Raw genomic sequence first — 14,153 nt, 5'->3', positions numbered from 1 at the left:
ACAATAACTGTTGCCCATAGCAACCTAAATTTTACATTATTTGTAGGTGTCAATGTCTAAAGTAATACCTCCAAAGGATAGTAATGAGCATTATAATTATATAAAAGTCATGAGTTGCCCCTTCTGGGCAATCACATAAATCATGGGATTCAAAAATGTCACATCTTATGACCTATGTACCCTGTACACTATCCATTTAAAACTAGGAGAGTATGTAAATACTAAAAATTGAAATATAAGTTTTTTGAATTTTTGGTTTTTGCATACATTGTAATGATTGGCCAGAAGGGGCAACTGTTGCCCCCTAGCTCACACACATATATATATATGTGTGTGTGTGTATGGGAAAACTAAAAACTTCAAGATGTCATATCTTATGACACATAGTATGCTAGCTATCCTTTTAATTTTGAGAAGTTACTTTAGATATTGTCACCTACACATTAAATTCAAGTTGCTATGGATGACAGTTATTATAATAATAACTGTTATCCATAGCAACTTGAATATTATTATACGTTAGAATTTGAAATTTGTTATTGTTGAAATGGTTCCATTATGTGCAAAGCAATGGATTGCTCTCCAGGCTGATAATGGACTTCTAACAAAAGTTATTGATCACTGTGATGAAGTTTTATTAGGTTAAAATATTTCACTTCCATGTCTTGAAATCTAACTGATTTTCATCCTAAACTACATGAAGGCACTTCACTTTACCATTCATACATGAGACTGCACACAAGAACTTATAGTGTGCAGCAAATTTTGATGAAATAATTCATCACTGTGTGATAAAAGCACCAACTTTTCTGAGTAAGATACAATATTATCATCATATGAGATAATTATTGATGGTGCCACATAAAAATCATTGCCCAAGGTCATATTTGGAAACTTTTAAACTAGGTTATAAGCACATTTCTAGCTGGCTGGGAATCCATACAAGCACAGTCAAAAATCTTTGTTTTGCATAAATGCATTTCAAATTTACAGGTGCGTAATCAGAAAAATCTTGGTGAAATAAAGTGTGTTGAACCATAGATAATACATACCTTACCACGGAGCCAATATTTCTTCAGTGTACAAAGTACAGGCACAATCCAATAGAAATAATCTATTGCACATCTATGGCTTTATACTTTGACACTTTGTGATTCTTAACACTGCAAGCTTGGATACCTCCACTGATCAACTTTTGGATGTGGCCATCCCTTGCTTGTATATGCAGATGCAAATTAAAGTTTCAGTATAATATTGAACAATTTATGACTCCATCAATACATTTTCTATTGGTTTCATTTGTCAGGTTCTTTGAGCACAATATGATTGGTCGTTTTAATGGCACCGTATCTAATATGAGATAGTATGAAGCAAGCAAATATTGTACCATTGTCTATGCAGTTACATATATGTAGGGATAAGGCAGCAAACTGTGATGTCAGTGGAGAATAAACCGTAAATTTAGTGTAGATCTTACTATTATAGCTATAGTAATACATGTATGCAATGTGAGAAAATGCAACAAGATGATCATGTGTTGTTTGGCTGATACTACAATTACAATGAAGGAATTGAATGCAAGGGAGTAACTTTGTTCATAATACCAATAGCAAACTTATAATTAAAGGTTACCCATCGCAATCAACTTGCATGTACGTAGGCCACACAAATGTTTTAATGTCATGGCAGATGTCTTGGGTGTTTCTATTAACTCCTGTAACATTTAATTTTATTTGTATGAAATATGTTGGAGATAAATTAGCCAGTAACTATGTTTGCAGTAAACAAGACATGCAAGAATTGTAACAATGTATTGAAGAAACCTTAGGATCAATTTTCCACTGAAATCGTTAACACATCACACATTGTTTAGCAGTAATGATTGGATATAGCTATAAGTATGTATTACACAATAGAATAACTATGGAATTAACTTGTGCATATCTTGTTTTTACATAGCAATACATTGCAGTCACTATAGTTAGCCTTTGTATAACTCTGTTATGTTAACAGTAAAACCCAAAGCCCACGTGCACGTGTCTTGGATATTAGGAAATCATTATTGTTTTTCCTTAAAGTTTTGTGTAAGTGTTGGAATATATTAACAGTGCACAGCATCAAGTGGTTATTATTATCAAAAATATTATGTAACAAAGTGTGCTTTTACAAATATCAATCGTGTACCACCACATAACAGTAGCTAGAAGTTTTCTTTATTTACTACGCATGTAGTTAATTTTAGCATAATTTCTTAGTGGCAAAAAAGTATGTCCATGGCTCGAGTATATTCTTCATAACTTCCTCGATAATTTGCTGTGTAATGAGTATAGGTACTGCTGCTCCTGTGTTGGATAGCAAAAGTGTATCTACTACCTACTGGCAGCACTCCTTGCCAAAATCCAGTGTTACCAGAGTAGCCAGTGTTACCTCTAATGGAAGCAGAGTGTGGTTGTGGAACACTATTGATGGTCAGGCGGGTGATGGTGTAAGTACTTCTACCTGATCCACTAAACTGGTATCTGAGTATAACATGGTAGTCAGCATATAGTGTAATGGTATACGATAGATCTGTGTCCATCCATGAGGTAGTAGACAAAGACAAGGAGGAAGTAGGCTCAACATTTATAACAGTACATCTCGAATTGGGTATAGTTATTGCAAACAAATTTGCATTATCCTTGTAAGAATTTCGACAGTCCTCAAATTGAGTGCTACCATAAGTATTTAGATATGTCAATCCAAAGTAGTAATCACCAGTAGATAAATAGTCCATCCACATGCCATTAAGATTGAGATAATATCCATTTCCATTTGTCATAGTTGTTGTGTACAGTTGCTGGTCATTCATATTCATTCTCATCATAAAACGTCCCTTTGAACCACTATACACGGAGACTTGATAGGCAGCAAGCACTTCTCCTCTATGCTGTATGAATACTTCTGTATCTCTTATTGAAGTTAAAATATGGTATGTGTTTGGAATTGGAGCAGTAGGATGGCACTTGATTCCATCAGATACTGCATGCATACCATCAAACCATATCAAATTGATGACTGCTGTATGGTAATCAGTGCTAGGTGATATGGAAATAGCATGAGAAGATTTATAGTGCACCTCAAAGGTATAATAGCCAGGGTTAATATTAGCTGCCCAGTATCCTGTAGCTGTTTTATATTGTTGTTGACTTCCAATGTGCACCAGTGATCCTGCACTAAATGAGTTCACTTCAAGTTTGGTCCAAAAGTCACAGCCACTAACATCAATTGTCACTTGATATTGAACAAAAATTGCTGCTGGTGCAGTTACATGTATAACAGTAGAAAGAGTTCCAATGGGTTGGAAAGTGCTTGTAGCTGAGAGGTAGAGTCCATCACTTTCTGTCTTAGCACCATATCTTCCAGAGTACACATTATACTTTGTCAGACCATTGCAACACAAGTAGCAACTTGATATTATGGAACAAAGTAACAAGAATCGACTGGGATGCACCATTCTTATATTCCTACACAGCAAGACAAAAATCAGTCCATACTGTGTGACACTTTACTTTTATAACATTTGCACTGAATGCTGCACACAATTCAGTAGTTACATGCATACAGTCTAATACACACAAGAGTACATGTCATATTGCATTGTGATGTGATTAGACTGGTATGTGTGTGCTATATACCTTCACACAACTGTGCACATACACATGCAGTGTATGAGCTATTAAATTGTTGCAATAAAATGATGATTAGTAATTTTGTGAATATTTCTTACTGTACCTCTATATAGTGCCAATTAGATTGACATTAGACTAATGCATTAAATTTGTTCCTACGTATATTGCTTGAAGGGATATCCTATATATTGTGCAGTGCAGTATTACTGTTCTGGTTATCTGGTTAAATAGTAAAAACGTCTCTACACTATTATAGTCCAGTGCCTATGGCCGTTCACTTTTGGATAAGGCTGGCACCAATGGGTTTGTAGCACATGCAACTATTTTTAGAAAGGGAAGTATGTAAAAATGAATAACCCTATTTCTTGGACCTTGTCACCCAAACTATTTGTTTACGTAGAAAACTATTAACACACAATACTTACTGAGGAATAATGGCTGGATCCAGTGTTACAACTGTCAAAGCTTATAATGGTCCATAGCTCTATAAAACAAATCTTTATCCAGGCTATCAGCAAGCAAAATCACTAAATATGCTCAACTTGAGAAGTTTCATTAAAGTTTTATTAATCCAATAGCATGCACACAGTTCTGTAGGACTGTGATGTGCAAGGTGATGTGTATCATTTCTTTATTAAATGTGTATAGCTAACAAAAGGTAAAGTTTTAATGGAAACAAATATCAGCTGAGTGTCTTTGTACCAAATGACAATTTATCTCTGCAACACAGAATAAATATGATCAATATCATGAAGATACTGAATTGTGTCTGATTTACATGTACAGTATATGTGTGGCAGTAGTAATTTTAATTCTCCTGTCAGTGCCACCAATTAGCTAGCTAGCTAAAGCTTCCTCATCATTCAATATATGTTTTGATTATACACCTTCAATAAAGAAACACTACACACCAGGATAGCAGAATTCATGACTTGGAAATGCCATTTTCAGTGATTTTGTTTACTACCTGGCTCGGAAAACAATTTTTCAATAAAATTTTAATGGGCTATCATGCATGCTCCAGCTATATAGACTTTGTATTAGATCTAGCCATTAAACTACGTAATACAATATCGCTTGTTTCAAGTATATATACAATCAAAGACGCATATATACAGTTTTAAAAGACATGCAGCTTTATTACATGGTGATCATGTACATACTGCCTGTATTTAAGTTATCACAAATGTAATGCTTCTGGTCAGTGATTGATCATACTGCCACTGAAATAAAGTAGTAGACCAGTGAGAGTGAGAAGCCCATATCCTTAATGTGTTTACTATAGATAACTATATTCAAATGTTATTGCAGATGTTCTTGTGTATACTCCCTTCAATGGCTCCACAAGGTATGCAGGGAGGTATTCATGTTCTTGGTGGGTTATGGGTAGAGTATTAGCTGAATAGAATGTTTTGCAAGCCATATGGCTCCCTGTATTCACAGGCTTTAAGTGTTCTCACAGGTCCCAATAGTAGGATAGCATTCAGAGAATTGTGTATTACCTTGTTTACTGTTTATCAGTCTGTAGTTCAAGCGAAGATATAGCTAATCACACAAATCCATCTACTATAATTTGTAGAGGTGAACAACAGTTAGTCTTAGAGCAAGTATATAATGGAGTGAGTGTGCTACAGTATGACAGCAAACAATGAAAGGTATAGCAACACTCTGTAAGGTATGTAGGGTTCATAGCTAAGCATTCAGAACAAAGGATAGGGTAAATATGTAAGCGGATAAAAAAGTAATAGTGAGCAATTCATTATGACATCAAAAGAGGGACTAATACAGCATCTACAAAACATTTATTATTACCAAAAATCCATAAAGGATATGAATTTACACACTGACTAGCTACTATAATACTGCCTCATGTTCTTCTGATGTTTCTACAACTTTGGATCCATTGAATTATATCAACCAGTGATCTGGTGTTTTTTTTTGTTTCTGATAACAGTTATAAAATATAGCAGTGTTGTATAGTAGGGATCTTAATAAAAGCTTTAGGCTTTCCTGGTCAATAATATTACCCTACAACTAGCCTCACTGTCAATAATTACAGGTTTTGAAGGACATTAGTTCATGATTAAGAACCAGTATTGTATCACTGTGAGCTGATTGATCGAACTTCAATGCAAAAGAATACTAAGACTAGCTAATTACAAACTAGGTACAATCCGTGCTCATTGATTACTCGATCTTACTGAGGATTTCCAAATCTTTACAATACATCTGAAGCAACAGCTGGGCAGTATAGTCAAGCTCAAAAATTCCCACTGAGTAATTCCAAACTTTTCCGACAAGTGTCTATATGGAATTTTAACAATTACTGAATTTTCTGCTAACTGACTGACTAGCTACATAATTACACTTGAACCATGCAATCCATGAACACTAATAGCATGATATGCTAATACAATTGGTCATGAATTTATATTTATATGCTAGTACAGACTGCATAGTTGTGAGCAGGTACTTTGAATTGATGCATGCTAGCACAGTAGGCAGAGTAATGATGCATACTATTAAACCTTGGCTGTGAAATGTATCAGCTAAATGTAAAATCTATGTAGTAATTATTTAAAGTCAATATATAATAATGAGCATGATCACATAGTGGTTTAGTTTTCCTTACATTAGTCCCAATAGTAGGAGTGTAATTAATTCCAAATCACACGGCTTGTTTCTGTAATTGCACTGTAAAGTAGCCAATAAAATAGCAGAATCACAGAAGCCTTTAAAGTGCAACAAGAAATGAATAGCCAATCAAACCAACAAATAGAAGCCTTTTAGGTGCAACATATGTAGACATTTTGAGTAGCCAATCAGAATAGCTGACTTGTGAAGCCTTGTAAGTGTAACAACAAATGATGAATAATGATGCAATCACCTGGTAGAAGTTAATGGCCACACAGAACTGGATAGATGATTGTGTACAAACCATGAATGGTGATCACTATGTGATTAGTAGGCAATCACACACACTTTCATGCAATTATGGAATAATTGTACTCGTAACAGCCAAAATTGCACTCAAATGTGTGTGTGTGTGTGTGATTACCTATGTTCAATTTTTGAGTACTGCAGCATAGCGTAAAATTATAAAAGCATAACAGACTGGTGGTTAATGAATTTGCTTTGAGAATCAAAGCTGCATGTTGTTCTGATCCAATTGCAATTGACAATGAACTGATCACAGTTTTGACCCTAATTAATTATTTATTTATTGTTACTGGGAAGACGGCAATTGCCGATGCTCCCAGGGGGCAATCAACACCCCAAAGAAATCACACATACACATAAAATATACAGCAAACAATTAGATAGACAATAAGTAATTAGTAAATGTATCTATGTTTTCTGCAGCTGATTCTATGACAGATAATGGCAAGCTGTTTCAATCTTTGATTGTTCTTGGAAAAAAAGAATGTTGGTAATAACTGCGCTGTGTACTGGGTTGGATAAAGTGGTGAATGTGGTGGTGTCTGGTGGATCGTTGAGTTGGCAAGAAATACATTAGCTATAGCTACTAAGTGAATAAATGTTTTGAACACAAAATTAGAGGACAGTGTTGTCAGTTAAGGTTGTTACTATGTTATAGAGTTTACACAATTAAACAAGTCCTTTACTAAGTTGCTTTTAATGATTGACTACTCTATTAGAGTATACTTGGCACCTATTATGTTCAAATAATGCTAGCATAATTTTAGCTGCATTGTCCCTACTTTTATTTGCACCTTTTCAACTTACAAAATAATATTGTGCCCATATCACACATGGATCCATATTTATCTACACCTTGTATACACATGCACCAAATAAAAGCTTGCAAGTTTAAGTGTGTGAGAAATGTAAACCGTATATATAAACATTGTAGTAAAGTTTCTGTAATGCTTGGTTGGTAGTTCAACAGACTGTGTGTGAGAGATCATGAAATTCTAACACATAACATTTAATGCTGAAGTATAGTATACGTACCCAGTAGTTATTCAAAACTGACTGTTCAATTACACTGTTTTGCACATGCCATTGCTGTGACTACATGTTAGAGTATATTTCTGCTATAAAAATAAAGTGTACTAAGTGACTGCAGGACTAGTCATATACCATTGATTTAGTGTAAGTATGTGCTCACATGGTACGTCTTTATAATACAGAATTTTATATTGTGCTATGGTAGCTCACTGCCAGTAACCACTTTATTATTCAAGCTGCAAGGTGGCCATTATGGGTTTTATTTTTCCACAGATCTTGTGTTCTCCACATGTACACCCATAGCAAGAGGGCTCCCCATTATAAACTTGCTATTAGTATCATGTGCACCAGTCATTATGTGCACATTATACAGGCACAAATAAACAAAAACACTTCACAATAAGCACATGTACAGATGCATTGCCTAACTTCAATAGATACACAATTACACTACTGGATCATCAGTGATACCATTGTGGTGTGTGTGTGTACAGTGGCAAATGGCATGAATATAATTGAGGTACAAATATTTACAATGCATGGTTAGTTACCTCAGGCTTACTAACTGCACACACAGTATATTTGTAGGATGGCACTTAAAATATTATATTGCTCCAATTAGCAAGAAAATATAATCAACACATACACACTACACACAATTTAATAGAAATAACACTTAATCAGTAAAAGTGATCAGGTATTCAGGGTAGGCTTGAGCATCATGAAATATTACAAATATTGTAGGATTAGTTACACTATTCACATTGGAGTCATAACGATCTTTTTCTGACTTCCTCGGAGGTGGTTGTATGTCCCCAGAATGTCCCTGAGCATATTCTCCAGTCAGGACTCTTGCTAGAAACATGTACTTGTTATCGGAACTGTCTGGTGGTGAGTAAATGTCTTGTGCTGAGTAATCAGCATCTTTAGCAAAGTATACACCAACTCCATAAACTGTTGCTACAGAGAAATACATCATTGATCATAACAAACTGATCAGTTGTACAAATATTAGCTAGTTTGCAACTGTGTGCCATACTGCATTTAATATGCACTGTAAAAAACCGGTAGTGAATTTTCACCACTGATTTCTGCCACAATACTCACAACTTTCACTACTTTTGTAGTGACCTTCACTACTCTTTGTGGCCGGATCTGCAAAAGCCTCATATGTTAGTGCATTTTTCGAATTCCATTTTATTTATATAGATAGCCAAAGGGATGTTCAACCACAGTTTCAGCTCTAGAAGCCAAGAACTTTTGAAGTTACAGCGCTACAAAGTGGCAACAGCAGAAAAATCAATTTGTACAGTGACAATACAGAAAATAAATGAAAGGTGCATAACTTACGAATACAGTCCTCTACCAAGATGCAACTTACACACCATTAGATTCTCCATGAACAGGCAAATCCATTGCTGGGTAAGCGTTAAATTGTCTTCCAGGCTATTCCTAATACCATGACAAAAGCAAAAAAAAAACGATAGTGAAATGATCATCCAACACAAGGCAGACTAATGTTAATATTTTCCATCTCCTTGGGAGTACTGACAAGAAACAAAGATTTTGGAAAAACTCCTCTTGCTTTGGGGATGACAATGCTACTAAGGTTTATGTCTTTATCTCCTTCCTTCACTGTGAAAAAGTGCTTTAAAAATTATGTACAATTTCGTAAATACTCCACCCATTGCATTCCACTGTAAAATTAGGCTTGCGCAAACATATGGGATTCTTGCAGATCCAGTCACCTTTTGTAGTGACCCTCACTACAAGTAGTGAACATCACTACAAGTAGTGAACATCACTACAAGTAGTGAACATCACTACATGGTATTGAAGGTCACTACAGAATTAGTAGCATGTGTCACCACACAAAAATAGTGAGTATTGTGGCAGACATTAGTAGTGATTTCACTAGTTTGTTTTTACTGTGTGGCTTTCAACCCTAAGACACATTAAGCAAAGATTGTTAATGCAGTCAGACCATTAAGGGGTGTGGTCATTGTATTTGATAGCTATTAGTCTAGTTACTGTAGATTGTTGTGAGATGTGCATGGTCATCATGTACTGTTTTCAGCAATTAACATATTGTGCAGTTACAGATACTACATGTAGTTACTGGGTGTCTACTGCCTCTGGTGGTAAAGCTTTGGCGGGTGCCCTTGGATGGCTACTATTATCTTTGCATAAAAGTGACTCGGTATTTAATTTACTGCAGAACAACCTAAGGCTATAGCTGAGCAAAAATCTGTTGTTCGCTATAAAAATGTATTCAAGTAAACTAGGTATAAATTTGCATGCCACATTTTATTTACTTTGGTATGTAGTAAAACATGGCTCAAATCGATAAAACCTATACACACTGGATTTGTCTGTTTATGGATAGTAAGAAAACGTTTGCTTTGTGTTTGCACAGTCAAAAACCCATGACTCATAGCCGCTCATTTACGATGTGATAGAAATAAAGTTTACTATTGTCGGAACGGCCTTCTTCTCTGTCTACATGGAGAAATATAGTATACTTTGATGGGTTAGCCTAGGCCAGTTCACGGGAACAGATTAAGCCATGTCATGTCTTCATAGCTTGTTTCATTCATGACTTATAATCAATTAAGTGCCTGTAATTTATTCACCATATACGTAGCTGCTGTACACACTGCCGTTTCAACTGTCTAGTACTATAGCCCCAAAATAAAAGGCTGAAACTTTGACTGTTCACTCCTTTGTTACTATAGAAAACAGCAACGTAATAAAATGTGTGAAAATGACAGGTTTTTGCTCAGCTGGTCACACACTGTAACCCATGAATTAGAATTTAATTTACTGTTGTAAAAATCATTACCATTCTTTCCAGCAAAGCTCCTGTTAAAACCTTGATGGCTGATCAGTTCAGCAACATCTTTTGGACAGCCATGAAACAGTCTCCTCTCATTCTGATAACTACTAGGGTTTTGTTGATCCATACCTTTCTTCCTCGTAATATACTGGTGATAGAGATGTGCATTTTGAACACGTTGTATTCTAACAATTTGGTAACACTGTTTTCGGCTGCTTGAAGTCCAAAGACTTTTGAATTGTGTAACAAGTACAGTGCCCTCAAATAATGCCTTCACTTCCCTATACTCTGTACCAGTGTCATCCAGTGTAACCATTTCACACACTGTACCATCTGTCATTGGACTCCACTCACTTGGAAGATTCATTCTACCTGTAAATATGATTGATAATATAAGCAATGCAATAATACATTATATGTATGTATGTATGCATGTACGTACATATGTATGTCTGTGTGTAAGTATAGTATGTACAAATATAACAACTTACTGTGATCAATTTCATTTCGTTTTATGTCATACACAACTGATGAGTCGTTCAAGTCTTTTGCCTTCATGTTTTGGAAATCAAACTCTTCGGCTAACACATTATAATCAGGTACATCATTGTCTGTTGTATCGTCGGTAACACTCTGCTGGTTCTTGTAGACAAAATTGTTAGCTGCATTAGCCTGATAAGCTTGCTCTATAGCATAGTTAGCATTGATATCATAATCTTCATAAACACCAGATTTGTTACACCACTGCCATTGAACCTTAGCATTAACTAACTGCATTTCCTTCTTCTTTGAATCTTCAATGCCTTTTTCATTCAAAATTTCAGAAATTTCAATCTTAAGTTCTGCAATATCTTCTTTGTCCCCTCTCAGCTTGATGTTATGTTGAAACTTTCCAATGTCAATTTTAATGTCAATTTTTCTGATCTTTGCTTTGTGTTCAATGTCAGCCTGTTCTTTACGAGACAACTGGTTAATCAGCTTATTATCAATCACATCTGTAGTTAACTGGTCTTCCATTAGTTGCTGCAAACACTTTTCTGCTTTTTGTATTTTCTTGGTGTCATCGGAAAACACTTGCAAAACAAGTACAGACTTTTTAGTGATTGGTTGAGTAGCTGCAGTGTGACTAACAAGGGAGGCTGGACCTGATAAAGCAGGTGATCTTGGCTTGTGAAGGATGGAGGACACTTTGTTAATTGCATGTTTAATAGAACGTTGGGGAGATTTAAAGGAAGCCACAGCTTGTACAGTTGGTGGTTGCTTTGTTGTCTGTAACATATCATTGACTTGAGATAGAGTGAGCTGATCTATGAAATCCTGTACCATACTTTGTTGAAATACAATTACACGTACTCGGCTAACAAACATTGGATCATTCTGTCCAAAGATTACAATTGATTCGCACATACTCTCAGCAGCTGAAGATAAGCTGTGGCCTAAGGCACCGGTGCCTATTGCAGGGAAGGCTATTGAGCTCAACTTATTTGTCTCAGCCTCTTCTAGACACACAGTCACAGCTTTGGCAATATCAGTACCACACACCAGAATATGAAAAACATTTTTGCACTTTAAGTTACCAACTGCACGTGTACAGCAAACTCTGTCAGGATGTAGACGATAACCTTGTGAAGTGATACTATCACATCTCTTCTGTAAGTCAGGGCCAGCCTTGTTGAGGATGGCATTAGACACTGCACTACTTGTCAAATCCATTCTATCATTGGTAGGGTTGACTATGGCGTCACTATCATCATCCGTGATATCTCCAACTATAATTTCAACAGTGATTTTACGCACTGCCTGTGACTCCACAACATTAGAATGGTAACTTGAACTAGTACTAGGTTTTGGTTGAGAAACAGGTGGAGAAATAGCAGGGGTAGCGGCGGTCATTACATTAGTAGCAGAGGGTGGTATGGCGATGCTTCTGTTAAGCTCAGACAGACTGTTACAAAACTGTTGATAGTCAGAGTCTGTGAATATCACCATTTTGACTGTCTTGACACATGCTGTACTAGTCAAGTTCTTGCTGATGTACTCAGCAACTGCATTGATCATCACTTCAGCTGCAACATCAGCTGGGTAACACAAATTACCAGTACCTAGTGCAGGAAAAGCAATCGATTGTGCTTTTAATCCTTCAGACATTATCAAACATTTTTTAACAATGTTTCTCAGAATCTAGACAATATGAAACAGAAAATAAATATATATAATTAGATATTATATGTGTTGTCATAAGTGAATGTACAGTGTATATAATGTGTGCGTGCGTGCGTAAGTGTGTATTGTGTGCATGCGTGTGTAATGTGTGCATGCGTGTACATGTGTTGTGTGTGTGTGCATGTGTGTGTGTGTATGCATGTACGTAGAGTGCTGCAAATGATTCACCTCTTCAGATAGTTTCTTATTGACATCACTGTAAGTTGATCCCACAGTGTGTATGATGCCCTTACAAGGAATGGCACCAGGTTTAGTCAATACCACACCGGCAACTGGTAAGTTTCCACGACTAGCAACATAATCATTACACTCATCTTGTAGTGCCTGACCACCAGCTTTGAGGAATGCACGAGACACAGCACCATTCTTCAACACCAGATCTGTACCAACGGTGTTCACATAGACATCTGCCTATAGAAAAAGATAGAATGGTTACACAACGAAGGAGTAAGATGATGTTACACACTCACTTGTTGATGTAGAAGGTCTCCCTTACACACTTGAACATATCGAGTAATGTCAATTTTAATAGTACTGCTAGAATCTGTTATAGCATTCCCTGGTAAGACACTGTCCTTGTTAGTGGACTGGTTACTAGAGATTTTATCCTTGTCATTGTAAATGACTACAAAATCATCCTCTTCTTCAGTGGCTATATTCTCAGTGTTAACAGTAGTACTTGATGCCTGAGTTACTACACTGGGTGAAAACACTTGTGATATTTCTTTACAGAAAGCGTCCACTTCAAACTGATGATACAGGACAAGCGCAACTTCACTGAGGGAACACGCTGGGTACTGTTGACTAAACTCAACTACAGCCTTTATCATGTTCTCAGCACATATGGAGATGGGGAAGCTATGTGTGTTGTCTGAGCCAATAGCTGGAAACGATATGGTTTGAAAACTCTGTGCCTTTTCTAGTGCTTTCAAGCAAGCATTCTTAAGAAGTGATTCTTCATTTTGTGTCCCACCTTTCCAGTAAGGGCTTACCACATGTATCAAACTCTTGCAAGGAAGATTTCCCACTTTCTTCATCACAAACACGTCACCTTCTTTAATGTTAGTTACGGTCTCCAATAAAGCATCTGATTCCCTTTGTATACAAGCCCCTCCCTCATTGGCTATCACCAAGGCAACTCCACTGGTGTGCTTTAATTTGGGATTAGCACAGTTGACAATCAAATCAACAGGTAGAGCAGTAATGTCTCCATGATATAGACTGACCTTCAGTCCTCCTGGTGTAATCTCTGTACACACTTTATTGCACTGGCCAGTACCAATAATACTGTGATTCTGTGATGGGTTAATGCTGGCATCTTCTATGTCAATTTGTATGCAACACTTCTCATCCATTTCACATCGTTGAACAGCTGACATACCGACGCTACTGGAGAAGTATCTAACAACACAATTTCGTAATTGTCTAATGGGTGGAGAGGATTTGACGGAATC

At 36.3% G+C, this 14,153-nt stretch overlaps 1 protein-coding gene across 1 annotated transcript in view; it reads right to left on the bottom strand.

Annotated features, from left to right (window-relative positions):
* Positions 1–8,230: 8,230 nt before the first annotated feature.
* LOC136255966 (protein mono-ADP-ribosyltransferase PARP14-like) overlaps positions 8,231–14,153 on the bottom strand; it is a 13,992-nt gene continuing 8,069 nt past the window's right edge. Inside the window, exons 5-9 of the mRNA XM_066048879.1 lie at positions 13,170–14,153; positions 12,868–13,110; positions 10,968–12,657; positions 10,483–10,848; positions 8,231–8,600 (exon numbers count right to left, since the gene is read on the bottom strand). The exon at positions 13,170–14,153 is cut by the window's right edge and continues 1,385 nt beyond it. Coding sequence (XP_065904951.1) covers positions 8,317–8,600; positions 10,483–10,848; positions 10,968–12,657; positions 12,868–13,110; positions 13,170–14,153 — 3,567 coding nt within the window. The 3' untranslated portion in view covers positions 8,231–8,316. The remainder of the gene's footprint in view (positions 8,601–10,482; positions 10,849–10,967; positions 12,658–12,867; positions 13,111–13,169) is intronic.

Source organism: Dysidea avara, chromosome 1 (assembly GCF_963678975.1).
Source record: "Dysidea avara chromosome 1, odDysAvar1.4, whole genome shotgun sequence".
Lineage (NCBI taxonomy): Eukaryota > Metazoa > Porifera > Demospongiae > Dictyoceratida > Dysideidae > Dysidea > Dysidea avara.
Note: the sequence above shows the minus strand (reverse complement) of the source record. Positions and strands in the feature narration are given on the sequence as shown.